General features: G+C 40.5%; 1 protein-coding gene across 1 annotated transcript in view; it reads right to left on the bottom strand.

The window, feature by feature from the left end:
- LOC129699966 (protein unc-79 homolog) overlaps nt 1–14,494 on the bottom strand; it is a 162,591-nt gene that overhangs the window by 93,029 nt on the left and 55,068 nt on the right. Inside the window, 4 exon segments of the mRNA XM_055640079.1 lie at nt 2,122–2,279; nt 6,142–6,290; nt 6,388–6,467; nt 13,849–13,981. Of these exon segments, the coding sequence (XP_055496054.1) occupies nt 2,122–2,279; nt 6,142–6,290; nt 6,388–6,467; nt 13,849–13,981 (520 nt within the window).

The raw sequence follows: 14,494 nt of genomic DNA, 5'->3' as shown, positions 1-14,494 counted from the left end.
TTGGACAGAGCTCAATGGAGGGGAAATCCATCCAGGAACTTGGCCTCCATGCCCTTGGGCAATTTTCACAAACACAACTTTCTGCAATGCCTTTTTTCGGAGACAGTCTTAGTTGCCATACCCTACTGTGACTGCAGTTGGTTCTGGATTGCTCTCGGGATGGTCCTGCATCTAGCTTGTAGAAGTTCACCAGGATCTTAGGAGTTTCAGATGGACCTTCTTCAGTCTCCTCCAGGAAGAAGAGACTAGTCTTTTGAGCCTTCTTGATCAGAGTAGAGGTATTCTCGTGAACCAAGAGAGGCCTCATCACAAGGATTTGTTCCTCCGCCAGGAACCTGAAGCTAGAAATACGATGTGGTACCCCTCCGTCCCGTTAATGTGGCCCTGGGGGTGTGCGAAGAACCTCTTTGCTCCTGTACTGAAATCCTGAAGAAGGCAACATTTCATTAGCTTTCTTCACTGCCTGCTGTACCTGCACGCCAACTTTCAGTGACCAGTGTACAAGGACACCCAGGTCTCGCTGCACCTCCCCCTTACCTAACCTAACCCCATTGAGATAATAAATGCTGAGTGGTTTACCCAGATAGGCCATTTCTGGGAGCAATTAGAGTTAACCGCATAAAGGACAAACAGGAAAAGGAAGGCAGATACTTTTAAAAAATCAACAATCGAGGATTAGTTTGCCATCATTGTTAATAGTTGTACTTATTTACAATGTGTGCGAGTTATTTAACTGAATTTTAATTCCTCGCCTGCCAAAGGGGATGAGGCGGGAGTGGAGTCAGGGGCTAGTGGAGTCAAGGGATATGGGGAGAAGGCAGGCACGGGTTATTGATAGGGGACGATCAGCCATGATCACAATGAATGGCGGTGCTGGTTCGAAGGGCCGAATGGCCTCCTCCTGCGCCTATTTTCAATGTTCTATGTTCTAGATCAAAAAGTATTCAGTATACCATTGTTTTCTACAATATTACAGTACTGTCTCAATATTGCATTGGATCATTAGCATGGAAATCAGAATTAGTCTCCAGGGTGGAGTTTGAACCGATAAGATAAACTACTGAATTGATTGGGAAGTGCAATTGTGGAATAGAAGTGTATCCAGAAGTACTGGTTCATGCAAACAAATGTAAGTGCTTCTGAATTCACTCAAATATTTATTTTAAATAAAGTTTGCAGCTTATAAATACTTTGGCAATTACACTTTAATATTATAACATGAAATTAAAATCAATTTGATTTTCATTTCATGCCATATTGTTAAAGAATGTTACTTTGCAGCTACAAGTTTGAGAAAGGTTTTGACAAAAAGTTGTCAAAGTTCATTAAATTATTGTGGACAGACAATAGATGCAGGAGTTGGCCATTCGGCCCTTCGAGCCAGCACCGTCATTTAATGTGATCATGGCTGAAAATATACCATCACCAAATTGCTGTATATATACATTGCTGTATATTGTATGCAATATGGAAAGTGGCTTCAGGCTACACACATTTAAATGCAGGTCATGTTGCATTTCCAAACATTTGGAATGAATGTCAATCTTATGTGAATGCAACGCTAAACTCAGAATATTGTTATTTATAAAGTGTGTAAAAATGGCATTCAAGCAAAGTAGAAATGTCCATAATGTTAAGTAGGAGAAATGCAGTTCACATGAGCTCTACTGATAAATATAGACTTCAATGGCATTAATCCCAAATTGCTCTTAAGGCAAGTCTGGGTCCTTGTAATGGACAACAGTTGCACCAGGTCGTGCTAGAGCTTCAGCTAGATATTTGGCGCCAGCAGCCTTCTTATCAGTCAATTCACTGCAAAGTTAATTTACTTTCCCGACCACTCATAGACAACGAGAAAGCAAAATAAGTCTTCCTGTTGCGGATGTCTCTGACTCACTGGAGCTTTCTGAAAGAATGCTAAAACCATGAGATTTGCAAACCCCATGGCAACATTAAATTTAATTGTGACAACTTGTTTCTGTAATTATAGCTTTTAAAATAATTCTAAACATTTTTAATCTTATCGTTCTTTTGTAGTTAAAAAGTTTATGATTTCGGCATGAATTTTAAAAAGTTTACACTGCCACAAACTCTGTTGTACATTTTACATCTTCAACTTACCAGCTTCAAATCGCATCTTCCAGTCTTTGCTGTTAAAATTGCTGTCGATGATGCCCCAAAATACATCTGCACCATGAGAAAGAGAAAGGGCATGCAGAAACAATGGCACAGCCACAGACGTAAGCTGTGAGAACTCAGACTTAAGTACTTTCCACAAGCTGCAATAATCAAAAGCAAAAATTAATTTAGCATAGAATGTTCATTTCATTTAATATACCAACACAAGATAATGCATTCAGTTTCTTCTCTGTGTTAGAGATAATTTAGTTACTTTGGAACTCAATCTGTTTAGTTTAGATTAGTTTAGAGATACAGTTTGGAACATGGGTGAAAACAAGGGCACTCAGGGAAAACCCATGCAGTCAGCTGTTTAATCTCCAACATCTGGACATCCATTTAACAAAAATACGTGGGTTTCTTGGTTTAATCAACCATTAGTATCTTATTGAAAATGTTAGATAATATTAATATATGCAAATGTGATAGCTATGAAGTTTACACACTTGTTCTAAATAAAATCATATGCCTATCTATAAAATAGTAAAGATCTCAAATGTTCATGCGTTTTCTAACTTAAATTATGACCATGCCCATGAAATGGAGATATGGCCATAAAATAATCATGACAAATTTATATTTGTAACTTCCAATGGCAGTAAGTAAGGTGTGTGGCTTTAATATGTGATCTGGTCCATTTAACACAGCATTCAATTCCATCTACACCTGGAATTGTACATTAAGTTGTTCACTGTTGTAAATGATCAAAAAGTTATGAAAAAATCTTAAATCATGCTGTCAACTATAACCAATATAAATTCCTATGTGCAATTATAATGAAAATTACCCACATAAACCAGTCACAATGCAGTTACCATCATTGCCAATGGTGGCACTGCATCATATGTTTTAGAATCTTATAAAGAGAAACGTTACAACACAGGGAATCATTTGACCCATTGAGTGTGTGAACTCCTATCCTAGTTACACATTCCAGCACCTTGGTCCATGGTCCTTCAATACTTGGTGCTTCAAGCACAAATCAGTTCAAGTTTATCTACTCGTGACACATGACCTGCTGAGATGCTCTAGCTTTTTTAAGCATCAGATTTTAAATACCCGCAGATTATTTCTGATATTTAATTACTGTTCAAACTTGATGAAAGGTTATCATTAATTTTGTGTAAACATTCATTGGTTTGTCCCACACGGGACCGCCCTTGCCCGTATTTGACTGCTACTACTCGGGTCGAGGGGACTGTCGGGCCGGAGCGGCGCGGTCGGCAGTCAGCGCCTTACCATCCCGACGTGGTGCTACCCATGGAGTGCAGCAGCAGCACTTCGCCCGTGGCCCCGTCGGTCGGTCGGCAGCCCAGTCCGGCACCCGGGACAAAACTCCTCAGCTGGCCCGCCGGCTGGGTTTTATGTGCAGTCCAGCACCCGGGCCAACTCATCAATCACCCAGCCAAGGCCGAGTCGATCAACGAATTGCCATTGAGAATCTGTCCCTTATTTTGACCTTTTGTCCCTTATTTGTAAGTGAGAAAGTTGGCAACCCTATCCGAGGGTCACCAAAAATGTAGATAGTAGTTCAGCACTGCTCACTGGTTGTGTAGGGTAATTCAGTAGCAATGTTACAACATTTTGAGATTTTAAAAATCAAGTCTGCAATTTATCCCATCAGATAAAGAATAAAAAGAAGTTTAATTTGACACCTAAGTTTAATTTGACACTTTCATATCTCCAGTATTAAAAAGGTTATGGCCATTTTCATACTCGGAAATTAGCATCTTGTTCCCCATTGCTTTTCCATTGGCTTTTCAGAGTGGCAGGCAGTGACTAGTGGGGTACCGCAAGGCTCAGTGCTGGGACCCCAGCTATTTACAATATATATTAATGATCTGGATGAGGGAATTGAATGCAACATCTCCAAGTTTGCGGATGACACGAAGCTGGGGGGCAGTGTTAGCTGTGAGGAGGATGCTAGGAGGCTGCAAGGTGACTTGGATAGGTTGGGTGAGTGGGCAAATGCATGGCAGATGCAGTATAATGTGGATAAAAGTGAGGTTATCCACTTTGGTGGCAAAAACAGGAAAGTAGACTATTATCTGAATGGTGGCCGATTGGGAAAAGGGGAGATGCAGCGAGACCTGGGTGTCATGGTACACCAGTCATTGAAAGTAGGAATGCTGGTGCAGCAGGCAGTGAAGAAAGCAAATGGTATGTTAGCATTCATATCAAAAGAATTTGAGTATAAGAGCAGGGAGGTTCTACTGCAGTTGTACAGGGTCTTGGTGAGACCACACCTGGAGTATTAGGTACAGTTTTGGTTTCCTAATCTGAGGAAATACATTCTTGCCATAGAGGGAGTACAGAGAAGGTTCACCAGACTGATTCCTGGGATGTCAGGACTTTCATATGAAGAAAGACTGGATAGACTCGACTTGTACACGCTAGAATTTAGAAGATTGAGGGGGGATCTTCTAGAAACTTACAAAATTCTTAAGGGGTTGGACAGGCTAGATGCAGGAAGATTGTTCCCGATGTTGGGGAAGTCCAGAACTAGGGGTCACAGTTTAAGAATAAGAGGGAAGTATTTTAGGACCGAGATGAGTAAATCATTTTTTACACAGAGAGTGGTGAATCTGTGGAATTCTTTGCCACAGAAGGTAGTTGAGGCCAGTTCATTGAGGCCAGCTATATTTAAGAGGGAGTTAGATGTGGCCCTTGTGGCTAAAGGGATCAGGGGGATCAGGGGGATCAGGGAGAGAAAGCAGTTACAGGATACTAGGTGGATGATCAGCCATGATCATATCGAATGGCGGTGCAGGCTCGAAAATTCACTGCACCTATTTTCTATGTTTCTATGTTTCTATGTTTCCATGAATTAACAGAAAAGCTGTGATCGAGGACAGTCAAAAGCCCATAAATTTCTTAAAAATTAAGAGAACTGAAATAAATTTTCAATTATAGATTGAAGCATTCTGAAACAAATATGAAACAATCTTACTTGGATGACCTGAAATTAAAGCATATAATTAGTTAGTTACCTAATTGTAGCTAATTACAAAATTCAATTACTAGATCTAAACATCTATCCATTTCTTAAGAAAAGATTAACATTTTTAAATAGCCTAAGTGTCCAAATAACATTCACTTAAGAATTCACAATATAACATGGAAGGAATTTAGTGTTTAATTCCCGTAAATTAATGGCCATTTTAATCATCTTGCGAGTGGGATTTTGTGGAACGCGATCGATTGGAACGTTGCGGTTGTGGTGAATTTAAACCCCATATCGGCAGGAAAAATACCGCCGGTTCGTATGGGGCCTAAATCACCTTTTTGCAACGTAAAATTTGGATTAAGGTAATCCTAAGAAGCACGTTTACATGTAAAATAAACGGCTTACCTTTAGCCGTCCCATTGTCGGTGTTGACAGCATTAGAAGCGGATTTTTATTTTACTCCAGCGCTGAAATTGTCTCGCGGTTTAAAAAAAAAAATTCACAGAACAGCAGTCGGAACAATTCTTCAGCATTAGCTAGCAGCCCGAGAAAATAAAACTCCGGCAGGCAGGAGAAAACCGCATTTTAACCCCCCCCCCAAAAGGCGCCAAAGTCGCGCACACGGCCAGTGGCAGAACTGCAGCGCCGCTGAAGGTAAGTTTTGTAACATACCTAAATTCAGTTGCCAGCTATTTCTAAGCAATTGAATCATCCTACCACAACCAGAGAGCAGTGCTGAACTATTATCTACCTTTTTGATAGATACTCCCAGATACATCTAACATCACATCGCAGAGACATGACCTTTGGTCTTTACACTCCATATGATATACCAATATTTTAGATAAAAAGTGTAATGTATAATTTTGCAAATGCAACCATTAAATTCTCCTTCGAAAAAAATTATGAGCATGCAGAAAAAAACAATTTCTAAACATAAACAGAAATATTTTTATGCAAATTATATATTCCAGCAGTTAATGATAATGCATAATTTCACGTTTTATTAATTTTACCTTGAAATCAACATATTGTCTTGAATATAAGCAAGAAACTTTGGGTATTCTTTTCTTGCAAGATACAAACATTCCCCATGAAGGCAAAGCATTTTTAAACAATTGAGCATGTTGAAAAGAATGTCCGGCTCCTCACATTTTGACATCTCCTGTTGATGCAAACAAATTTAGCAAGGTCAGGGAATGAAAAGGCATCAGGGTTGTAATATGAATTTAGAATAACTGATTAGATCAAAAAATGATTACCTGTAATATTGTATAAATTAGCTTCATTGTAACAGGTAGTTGCTCGTAATTAAATGTTTGCTCTACATCATGCTTTGCTTCTATTAAATAAAAACATTAAAAATGTTAATCACTGCTTTTGTGAAGAATCACATTTATTTATTAATTAAATTAAAAATCTATACATTAATTAAATTAAACATTGTGTTCATATTAGTTGAGAGCCAATTTTAAATTATGTTTTTTCATTGGATGTCCAACAAGTAGTCTTTGAATAATTATTGCAGAGATTTTTTTATACAAGATACTTGGAGTAAAAAAATCAAGGCTGCTTTGGCTCTTGGAGTGAAACGCAAATGGAAGATGCGCATCCAATCCAGATCATCCTTTTTATGAAGGAATGACGGAGCTCTTTGCCCAGAAGGTCCTAAAACGGAGGGAAACAGATTTATTGGAACAGTAACAAGATTGAGGGATTTCAGCGTTTTGTATATGGTAAATGTGTTCTCATTCGATCAAACGAGAGTAACAGGTATCCTTGATGATACTTCTAGCCTTCCTGGTGCTAAGCTACATGAACATGGGTTGGATGGTATGACGTGATGAGCCTATGATGCACTGGGCTGTGTTCACCACTCTCTGCATGTGCTCAGGAGCAATTGCCATACCAGGCTGAGATGCATTCCGTCAAAATATTTTCATATTATTGGTAATGTTGTGGAACCTTGCCCAACCCCCATCTTTGATTCACTTCGTAAACGTTGAATTTGTCCATTATAACTTCAGAACATTAAAAAAAAAAAGAAATATTATTTCACAATGTTTCAATGACTTTTCAGATCTTTTCTCCAAAATTACATCGGACAATAGGGAGAAATTCACTCCTGTTGTCACGCCTTGATGTAACTCAATATATGATACAACATATATTATTACGATGTACAAATAGGCCATTTGGCCAATCAAATCAAACCCAGTTCTCAGTGCAACCATATTCTTCTTATTATTTCTTTGTCACCTATTTTCTCACTCATGCTTTTTTAGACTCACCACCACCACCACCCCTACCATGAAACTTTCCCACCGGTGCTTGTATCAGAGAGTATATCATTAGGGTGTAGAACAGTGGTTGCCAACATGGAGCGTACGCCCCACAGGGGGGCAATTTGATTTTTAAGGGGGGCAATTGAGCGCGATTTTTATTTTTTTGGATTTTCCATCAGGTAAACATATGTAGTTTATGTTTCAGATGTTATTTTGAGTAAATAACTGTCTTTTGTTTATTTCATTTTTCTTTTTCATGGATGCCATGTTCTTTTGAAGCTTGTTTAAACCAAGGTATTGGCGTTTTAAGCTTCTTCAGCTGAAACGGAGTTCACTTTTTATATGATAAGAATTATATATCACCACATGGGGGGGGGGGGGGGGCATCAGGATTTTAGAGGTGATTAGGTGGGGCATGGCCAAAAAAAGGTTGGGAACCACTGGTGTAGAAGGAAACCAGAGCACTAGGGAGAAAATCTACAGGGTTAGTAGAACATGCAAACTTCACACAGAGTAGCATTGGAACTCAGAATCCAACCCGAGTTATTGAAGATGCTAAACCACTGTACTACCTGCACCACCAATGTGCCACCACTATATATTGCAGCAACCCTCAACTAGTGTAAAAGTGTCTGTACAATATATCAATATTCACTTCATAAATTAACCCTAATGTTTATATACATTTTTCATCTAGAATTTTATCAATATCCTTCAAGGTAAAACCATTGCAGTGCCTTTTTAACTACACTAATGACTTTTCAAAACCTTATACCATTATAGCATTATGGTATTATAAGATATGTATGCTGTTCACTTCATCTGTAAAAATGAGCAAGCTGTGAGGGCTGATTCCATGGCTAAGAAGCTTCTAAGTAACAATGCTACTGATTTTTGCAAGGAAACATCTCTACCATGCACTGTAGATAGAATTTACGAAAGGTAAATCATGTCTGACGAATCTTATAGAATTTTTCGAGGATGTAACTAGTAGCGTGGATAGGGGAGAACCAGTGGACGTGGTGTATCTGGACTTCCAGAAGGCTTTTGACAAGGTCCCACATAAGAGATTAGTATACAAACTTAAAGCACACGGCATTGGGGGTTCAGTATTGATGTGAATAGAGAACTGGCTGGCAAACAGGAAGCGAAGAGTAGGAGTAAACGGGTCCTTTTCACAATGGCAGGCAGTGACTAGTGGGGTACCGCAAGGCTCAGTGCTGGGACCCCAGCTATTTACAATATATATTAATGATCTGGATGAGGGAATTGAAGGCAATATCTCCAAGTTTGCGGATAACACTAAGCTGGGGGGCAGTGTTAACTGTGAGGAGGATGCTAGGAGCCTGCAAGGTGACTTGGATAGGCTGGGTGAGTGGGCAAATGTTTGGCAGATGCAGTATAATGTGGATAAATGTGAGGTTATCCATTTTGGTGGCAAAAACGGGAAAGCAGACTATTATCTAAATGGTGGCCGATTGGGAAAGGGGGAGATGCAGCGAGACCTGGGTGTCATGGTACACCAGTCATTGAAGGTAGGCATGCAGGTGCAGCAGGCAGTAAAGAAAGCGAAAGGAATGTTAGCTTTCATTGCAAAAGGATTTGAGTATAGGAGCAGGGAGGTTCTACTGCAGTTGTACAGGGTCTTGGTGAGACCGCACCTGGAGTATTGCGTACAGTTTTGGTCTCCAAATATGAGGAAGGACATTATTGCCATAGAGGGAGTGCAGAGAAGGTTCACCAGACTAATTCCTGGGATGTCAGGACTGTCTTATGAAGAAAGACTGGATAGACTTGGTTTATACTCTCTAGAATTTAGGAGATTGAGAGGGGATCTTATAGAAACTTACAAAATTCTTAAGGGGTTGGATAGGCTAGATGCAGGAAGATTGTTCCCAATGTTGGGGAAGTCCAGGACAAGGGGTCACAGTTTAAGGATAAGGGGGAAATCCTTTAAAACCGTGATGAGAAGAACTTTTTTCACACAGAGAGTGGTGAATCTCTGGAACTCTCTGCCACAGAGGGTAGTCGAGGCCAGTTCATTGGCTATATTTAAGAGGGAGTTAGATGTGGCCCTTGTGGCTAAGGGGATCAGAGGGTATGGAGAGAAGGCAGGTACGGGATACTGAGTTGGATGATCAGCCATGATCATATTGAATAGCGGTGCAGGCTCGAAGGGCCGAATGGCCTACTACTGCACCTAATTTCTATGTTTCTATGTTCTAATCTCCGGAACAGCTAATATCGCGGAGTTATGGTGACAACATTATAGTACTTTATTCAACTGTGTCCAAGGTGACTTGTATAGGGTGGACAATATTGAGAGTAATGACTTAATGGTGATTATGTCACATGAGGTGTATCATGCCATGAACAAGCTGTCCAACACCAAAGTAAGTGGCTTGGATCATATTTCTGCTGAACATCTTAAGTATGCGAGTACGAGGATAGCTCCTCTCCTTGCTATTTGTTTTACTGACTTTATGATTCATGGCTTGTTACCAGATTCAATGTTGTCTGTTCTGTTAGTGCCGGTCATTAAGGACAAAGCTGGTAAAGTAGGCAGCCTAAATACTAACAGGCCCATAGCTTTAGCCAGCATATTGTCAAAAGTTTTAGAAAGAGTTCTGCTGGATAGAATAAATGAGTGTTAACTCCACAGATAACCAGTTTGGCTTTAAAGCTAAACATGGCACTGACTTATGCATATATACCCTAAAGGAGATTGTAAACAAATATTGAGGCAAAAACTCTTCAATCCTTATGTGTTTTATTGATGCTTCCAAAGCCTTTGACCGTGTTAATCACAGAAAGCTGTTTGGTAAAATGAGTCAAAGAGGGGTGCCTAAAACATTGAGAATTCTGGCCTACTGGTATGCCCACCAGACTATGCAAATAAAATGGGGCAATAGATGTCTCAGCCCCATTCGGGGTTAGCAATGGTGTTAGACAAGGGGGAATTTTGTCCCCAGTCCTTTTTAATCTATATATTGATGATCTGTCTAAACAATTGAAAGCCTGTAATACTGGGTGCGTGATTGGTAATATTTTAGTGAACCATATTATGTATGCAGATGATCTTGTGGTCTTTAGTCCATCTAGCGCTGGTCTCCAGCAGCTCCTTACTATGTGTTCTGTGTTTGGTGTGGAACATGATATTAAATATAATGCTAGTAAGAGTGCTGTTATGATCTGTAGAACCAAAGAGGATAAATGTCTAAAATTTCCTGATTTTAAATTGTCTGACAATAATCTTAGTGTCTGTAATAAGGTAAAATATCTAGGGCATATTATTACAGAACAAATGACAGATGATGAGGATATTTATAGGCAACGAAGCATGCTGTATGTACACGCGAATATTCTCTTGCGTAAGTTTGGTGCGTGTGCAGATGTGGTGAAAATGTCGCTGTTTAGAGCATACTGCACACCACTCTACACTGTGCACCTGTGGTTGAACTATGGAAAGACTGGTATGCAGAGACTAAAGGTGGCATATAACGATGCCATGAGAACACTGCTAAGGAATCTGAGATGGTGTAGTGCCAGTAATATGTTTGTGGCTGCAGGAGTCAGTATTTTAGAAGCTGTCCTAAGACATCACATGTATAAATTCATTTGCAGGATAAATAACTCTAAAAATGTAATTATTGTGGCCTTGACAAACATAAGGGTCAGCACTACACGCTACGAATCCCAGTTGTGGAGACACTGGTATCGTTGTCTCATTGTAGGACATTGATCATTCTTTTTTATTCTGGATTTTAATTCATGTATTGTGTTTTTTGTTGTTGTTTTTTTAATATAATTTATGATGCTTTTATAAGTGATATACTAAGATTTTATATGTATTTATGATGTTTTTATATGCAATGTATTTTTTTAATGCTTTTTTAAATTTATTAGAAGCAAGTGTACAAAAATATAACCAGCGGCATATGACATAATACAGTCAGGGCCGGATTTATGTTTAAGTTTAAGCTTAGGGCCTCGAAATCTAGGGGTCCTCCGGCCAAGGCAGGACACCTGCCGTTCAACTCTGGGCGGCCCCCCTCTCTATCTCTCTCCATCTCCCCCTGCCATCCGTATCCGGGCTGCCGGGCTCCGCTCTCCGCTCGCTCCTCATCTGCCGGCACGGCAGGCCGCCTTGCACATGCGCACTGCCACGGCAACTGGTTGGCGCTGGGCACTTTCTCCCTCGCTTTGAATTGTGGGAGATTTGGCCACCATTGCTGTCCGGTCGCTGCCTTGCCGCAACCGCTGAAAACTAACGCAGAATCACTCCCTGACCATGGATCAGGAGTAACTCCCTGGAGTAACTCTTGCTTCTGGTTTCCTGGTCCTCCATAAATATTCTAAATGGAATTTAAACTGGAGGTGATGGAGGGCTGAACAATAACAGCCTATTGCATTATATCTGAAATAGGTTTCTGCACACTATTGGAATGTGGAAGGAAACAAGAGCACCCGGAGAAAAAACATGTGATCAAAGGGAAAAGGAACAAACTCCATACAAACAGCACCCATATTCAGGATCAATTCCGGGTCTCTGGCAATTTTAGGCAGCAACTTTATGGCCAATGTACTGCCCCATAGCCTTGAACTTAATTAAAACGACAAGTGCAGCATTTCCTGTGGTTGCAACGGAAAGTGCCAGGAGATGGAGTGGTTTGGGTGGGAAGGGACGAATTGACCAGGGAATTATGGAGGGAGCGGTCTCTGCGGAAAGCCAACAGGGGAGTAGATGGGAAGATGGGAAGATGTGGCCAGTGATGGGATCCCATTGGTAGACAAAAAAATCAGTGGAGAAAATCAGCAGGTGAGGCAGCATCTGTGGAGCGAAGGAATAGGCGACGTTTCGGGTCGAGACCCTTCTTCAGATTGATGTCGGGGGTGGGGGGGGGAATCCGGAAAAAGAAAGGAAGATGCGGAGACAGTAGGCTGTGGGAGAGCTGGGAATGGGAGGGGAAGGAGGGAGAAAGCAAGGACTACCTGAAATTAGAGAAGCCAATGTGCATACCGCTGGGGTGTAAACTACCCAAGCAAAATATGAGGTGCTGCTCCTCCAATTTGCGGTGGGCCTCACTCTGGCCATGGAGGAGGCCCAGGACAGAAAGGTCGGATTCGGAATGGGAGGGGGAGTTGAAGTGTTGAGCCACCAGGAGATCAGGTTGGTTATTGCGAACTGAGTGTAGGTGTTGTGCGAAGCGATCGCCAAGCCTGCACTTGGTCTCACCGAGGTTGATCATACGCTGAATAATCCAACCACATTTTTGTTTGGAAGTGGAAAGAAATAATAGAAATTGCATTCATTGCAATGTGTAAAAAGAGTTGAGATACTGTATTATAATTTTGCTACATGTCATTGTGGTATATATCATGTCTTGATTGGTGAATATGTTTAGTTTTTGTGACTTTATTTGAAGCAGAAATAATATGTGAATGCTTCATTGAGCATAATTCCGACTGGTAACTACGCACTTCGTCCGAGCACATTATCGCACGTGTCATGCAAACCGTCTTAAACGACGTCTAAACTGTCATTTGGCAACTTAAAAAGCTGCCAAGGTTGCCCGGCTGACAACAGGGAAAATAAATTAAGTGAGAGCCCTGCAAGGTGTATAATATTTTTGACACTGTCACAGGGCTTTCTTACATATGCTGTCACATGCACTGTAGTCTGTAAACAACCCGTCAGTCATTTTCCTTGCCCTCCATTTCAGAATAATAGTGTTTTAGGCCAATAACTCGACACTAGCACTGGCAATAAATAAATAAAGCACAGCTTTCCAGCCCCTTATTACATTGGCCACGCTTGGCTGCAAATCGGTGTCAATCTGGTGGACCATCTTCCTCTAGTTGTGGGGGGGGGGCTCACAAGTGGAACAACTTAGGGCCTCTCTTCATCTAAATCCGGCCCTGAATACAGTTATTGTACAGCTTCAATTTTGACTTTTAGCTATAGTTAAGAGAGAAAAGAGAAAAAGCAAGAGAGAGAGAAAAGAGGAATGTGCAAGGATATAACCCCTAGACTACCAAAGTAGTGTAGTCAAAGAGTGAGGAAGGAAAAGAAATAAGGAAGGAATGGAGAAATAAAAAGACAAAAACAGAAAGAAAAGTGATGATATACCTGCCTCGCAGTATTTTATGTAATGTTGTCCCTTGTCTGGACATTGGGTCCGAAATAAAGTTTATTATTATTATTATTATTATACATATACATTTTTCATTTGGAATTTTTTCAATATCCTTCGAGGTAAAACCATTGCAGTGCCTTTTTAACTCTACTAATGACTTTTCAAAGCCTAATACCATTACAACATTTTGATCATTATATGCATTTTAAAATATCCTTGGATGTCTCAATACACTTCCCCTTTATTTACATTTTGACCCACACAACTACTCATAATTGATTAAACTTCCAAAATTACATACCAAGATTTTCTTTACTTCCGTTATTGAAAATTAGATTTTCATCTTCTTTTGAATTGCCATCTTCTCCTTCAAAACCGATAGTGAATTCAGGCCTAGTAAATAGCATACTTTCTTCAAAGCTGTCAGTGGGTTCCTGATGTAAAACAAATGCATGCTGACGTTAGCTACACAACAAGTGATATTTTTCAATCATTGAGCAGAATGCGTTGTTGGCAAATTTAGTCAGAAATGGGTCAGAAGAACAGATTTCAGTTTTGTGAATTAGTAGAAAATAAGTGGAGTCATGCAACCAAGGTAGAAAGGTGGTAATAAGGTGGAAAGGTAGAAATAGGTTCTAACTATTTGGCACAGTGTGTTGGGGGAAAATATACGAGAATAGTGGGAAAGCACCAGAGCCAAATGGCTTCTAACTTGGATGATTCAGTCATCTATAATTTGTTCGTACACAAAAATGCTGGAGAAAATCAGCGGGTGCAGCAGCATCTATGGAGCGAAGGAAATAGGCAACGTTTCGGGCCAAAACCCTTCTTCAGACTGATGGGGGGTGGGGGTTGGGGGGGGGGGGGGAGGGGAGAAGGAAAAGGAAAAAGGAGGAGGAGGAGCCCGAGGGGTGAGGAAGGGGAGGAGACAGCAAGGGCTAACAAAA

This window comes from Leucoraja erinacea, chromosome 9, assembly GCF_028641065.1.
Source record: "Leucoraja erinacea ecotype New England chromosome 9, Leri_hhj_1, whole genome shotgun sequence".
Taxonomy (NCBI): domain Eukaryota; kingdom Metazoa; phylum Chordata; class Chondrichthyes; order Rajiformes; family Rajidae; genus Leucoraja; species Leucoraja erinaceus.
The sequence above is the reverse complement of the archived record's forward strand: the minus strand, read 5'-3'. Positions and strand labels throughout refer to the sequence as shown.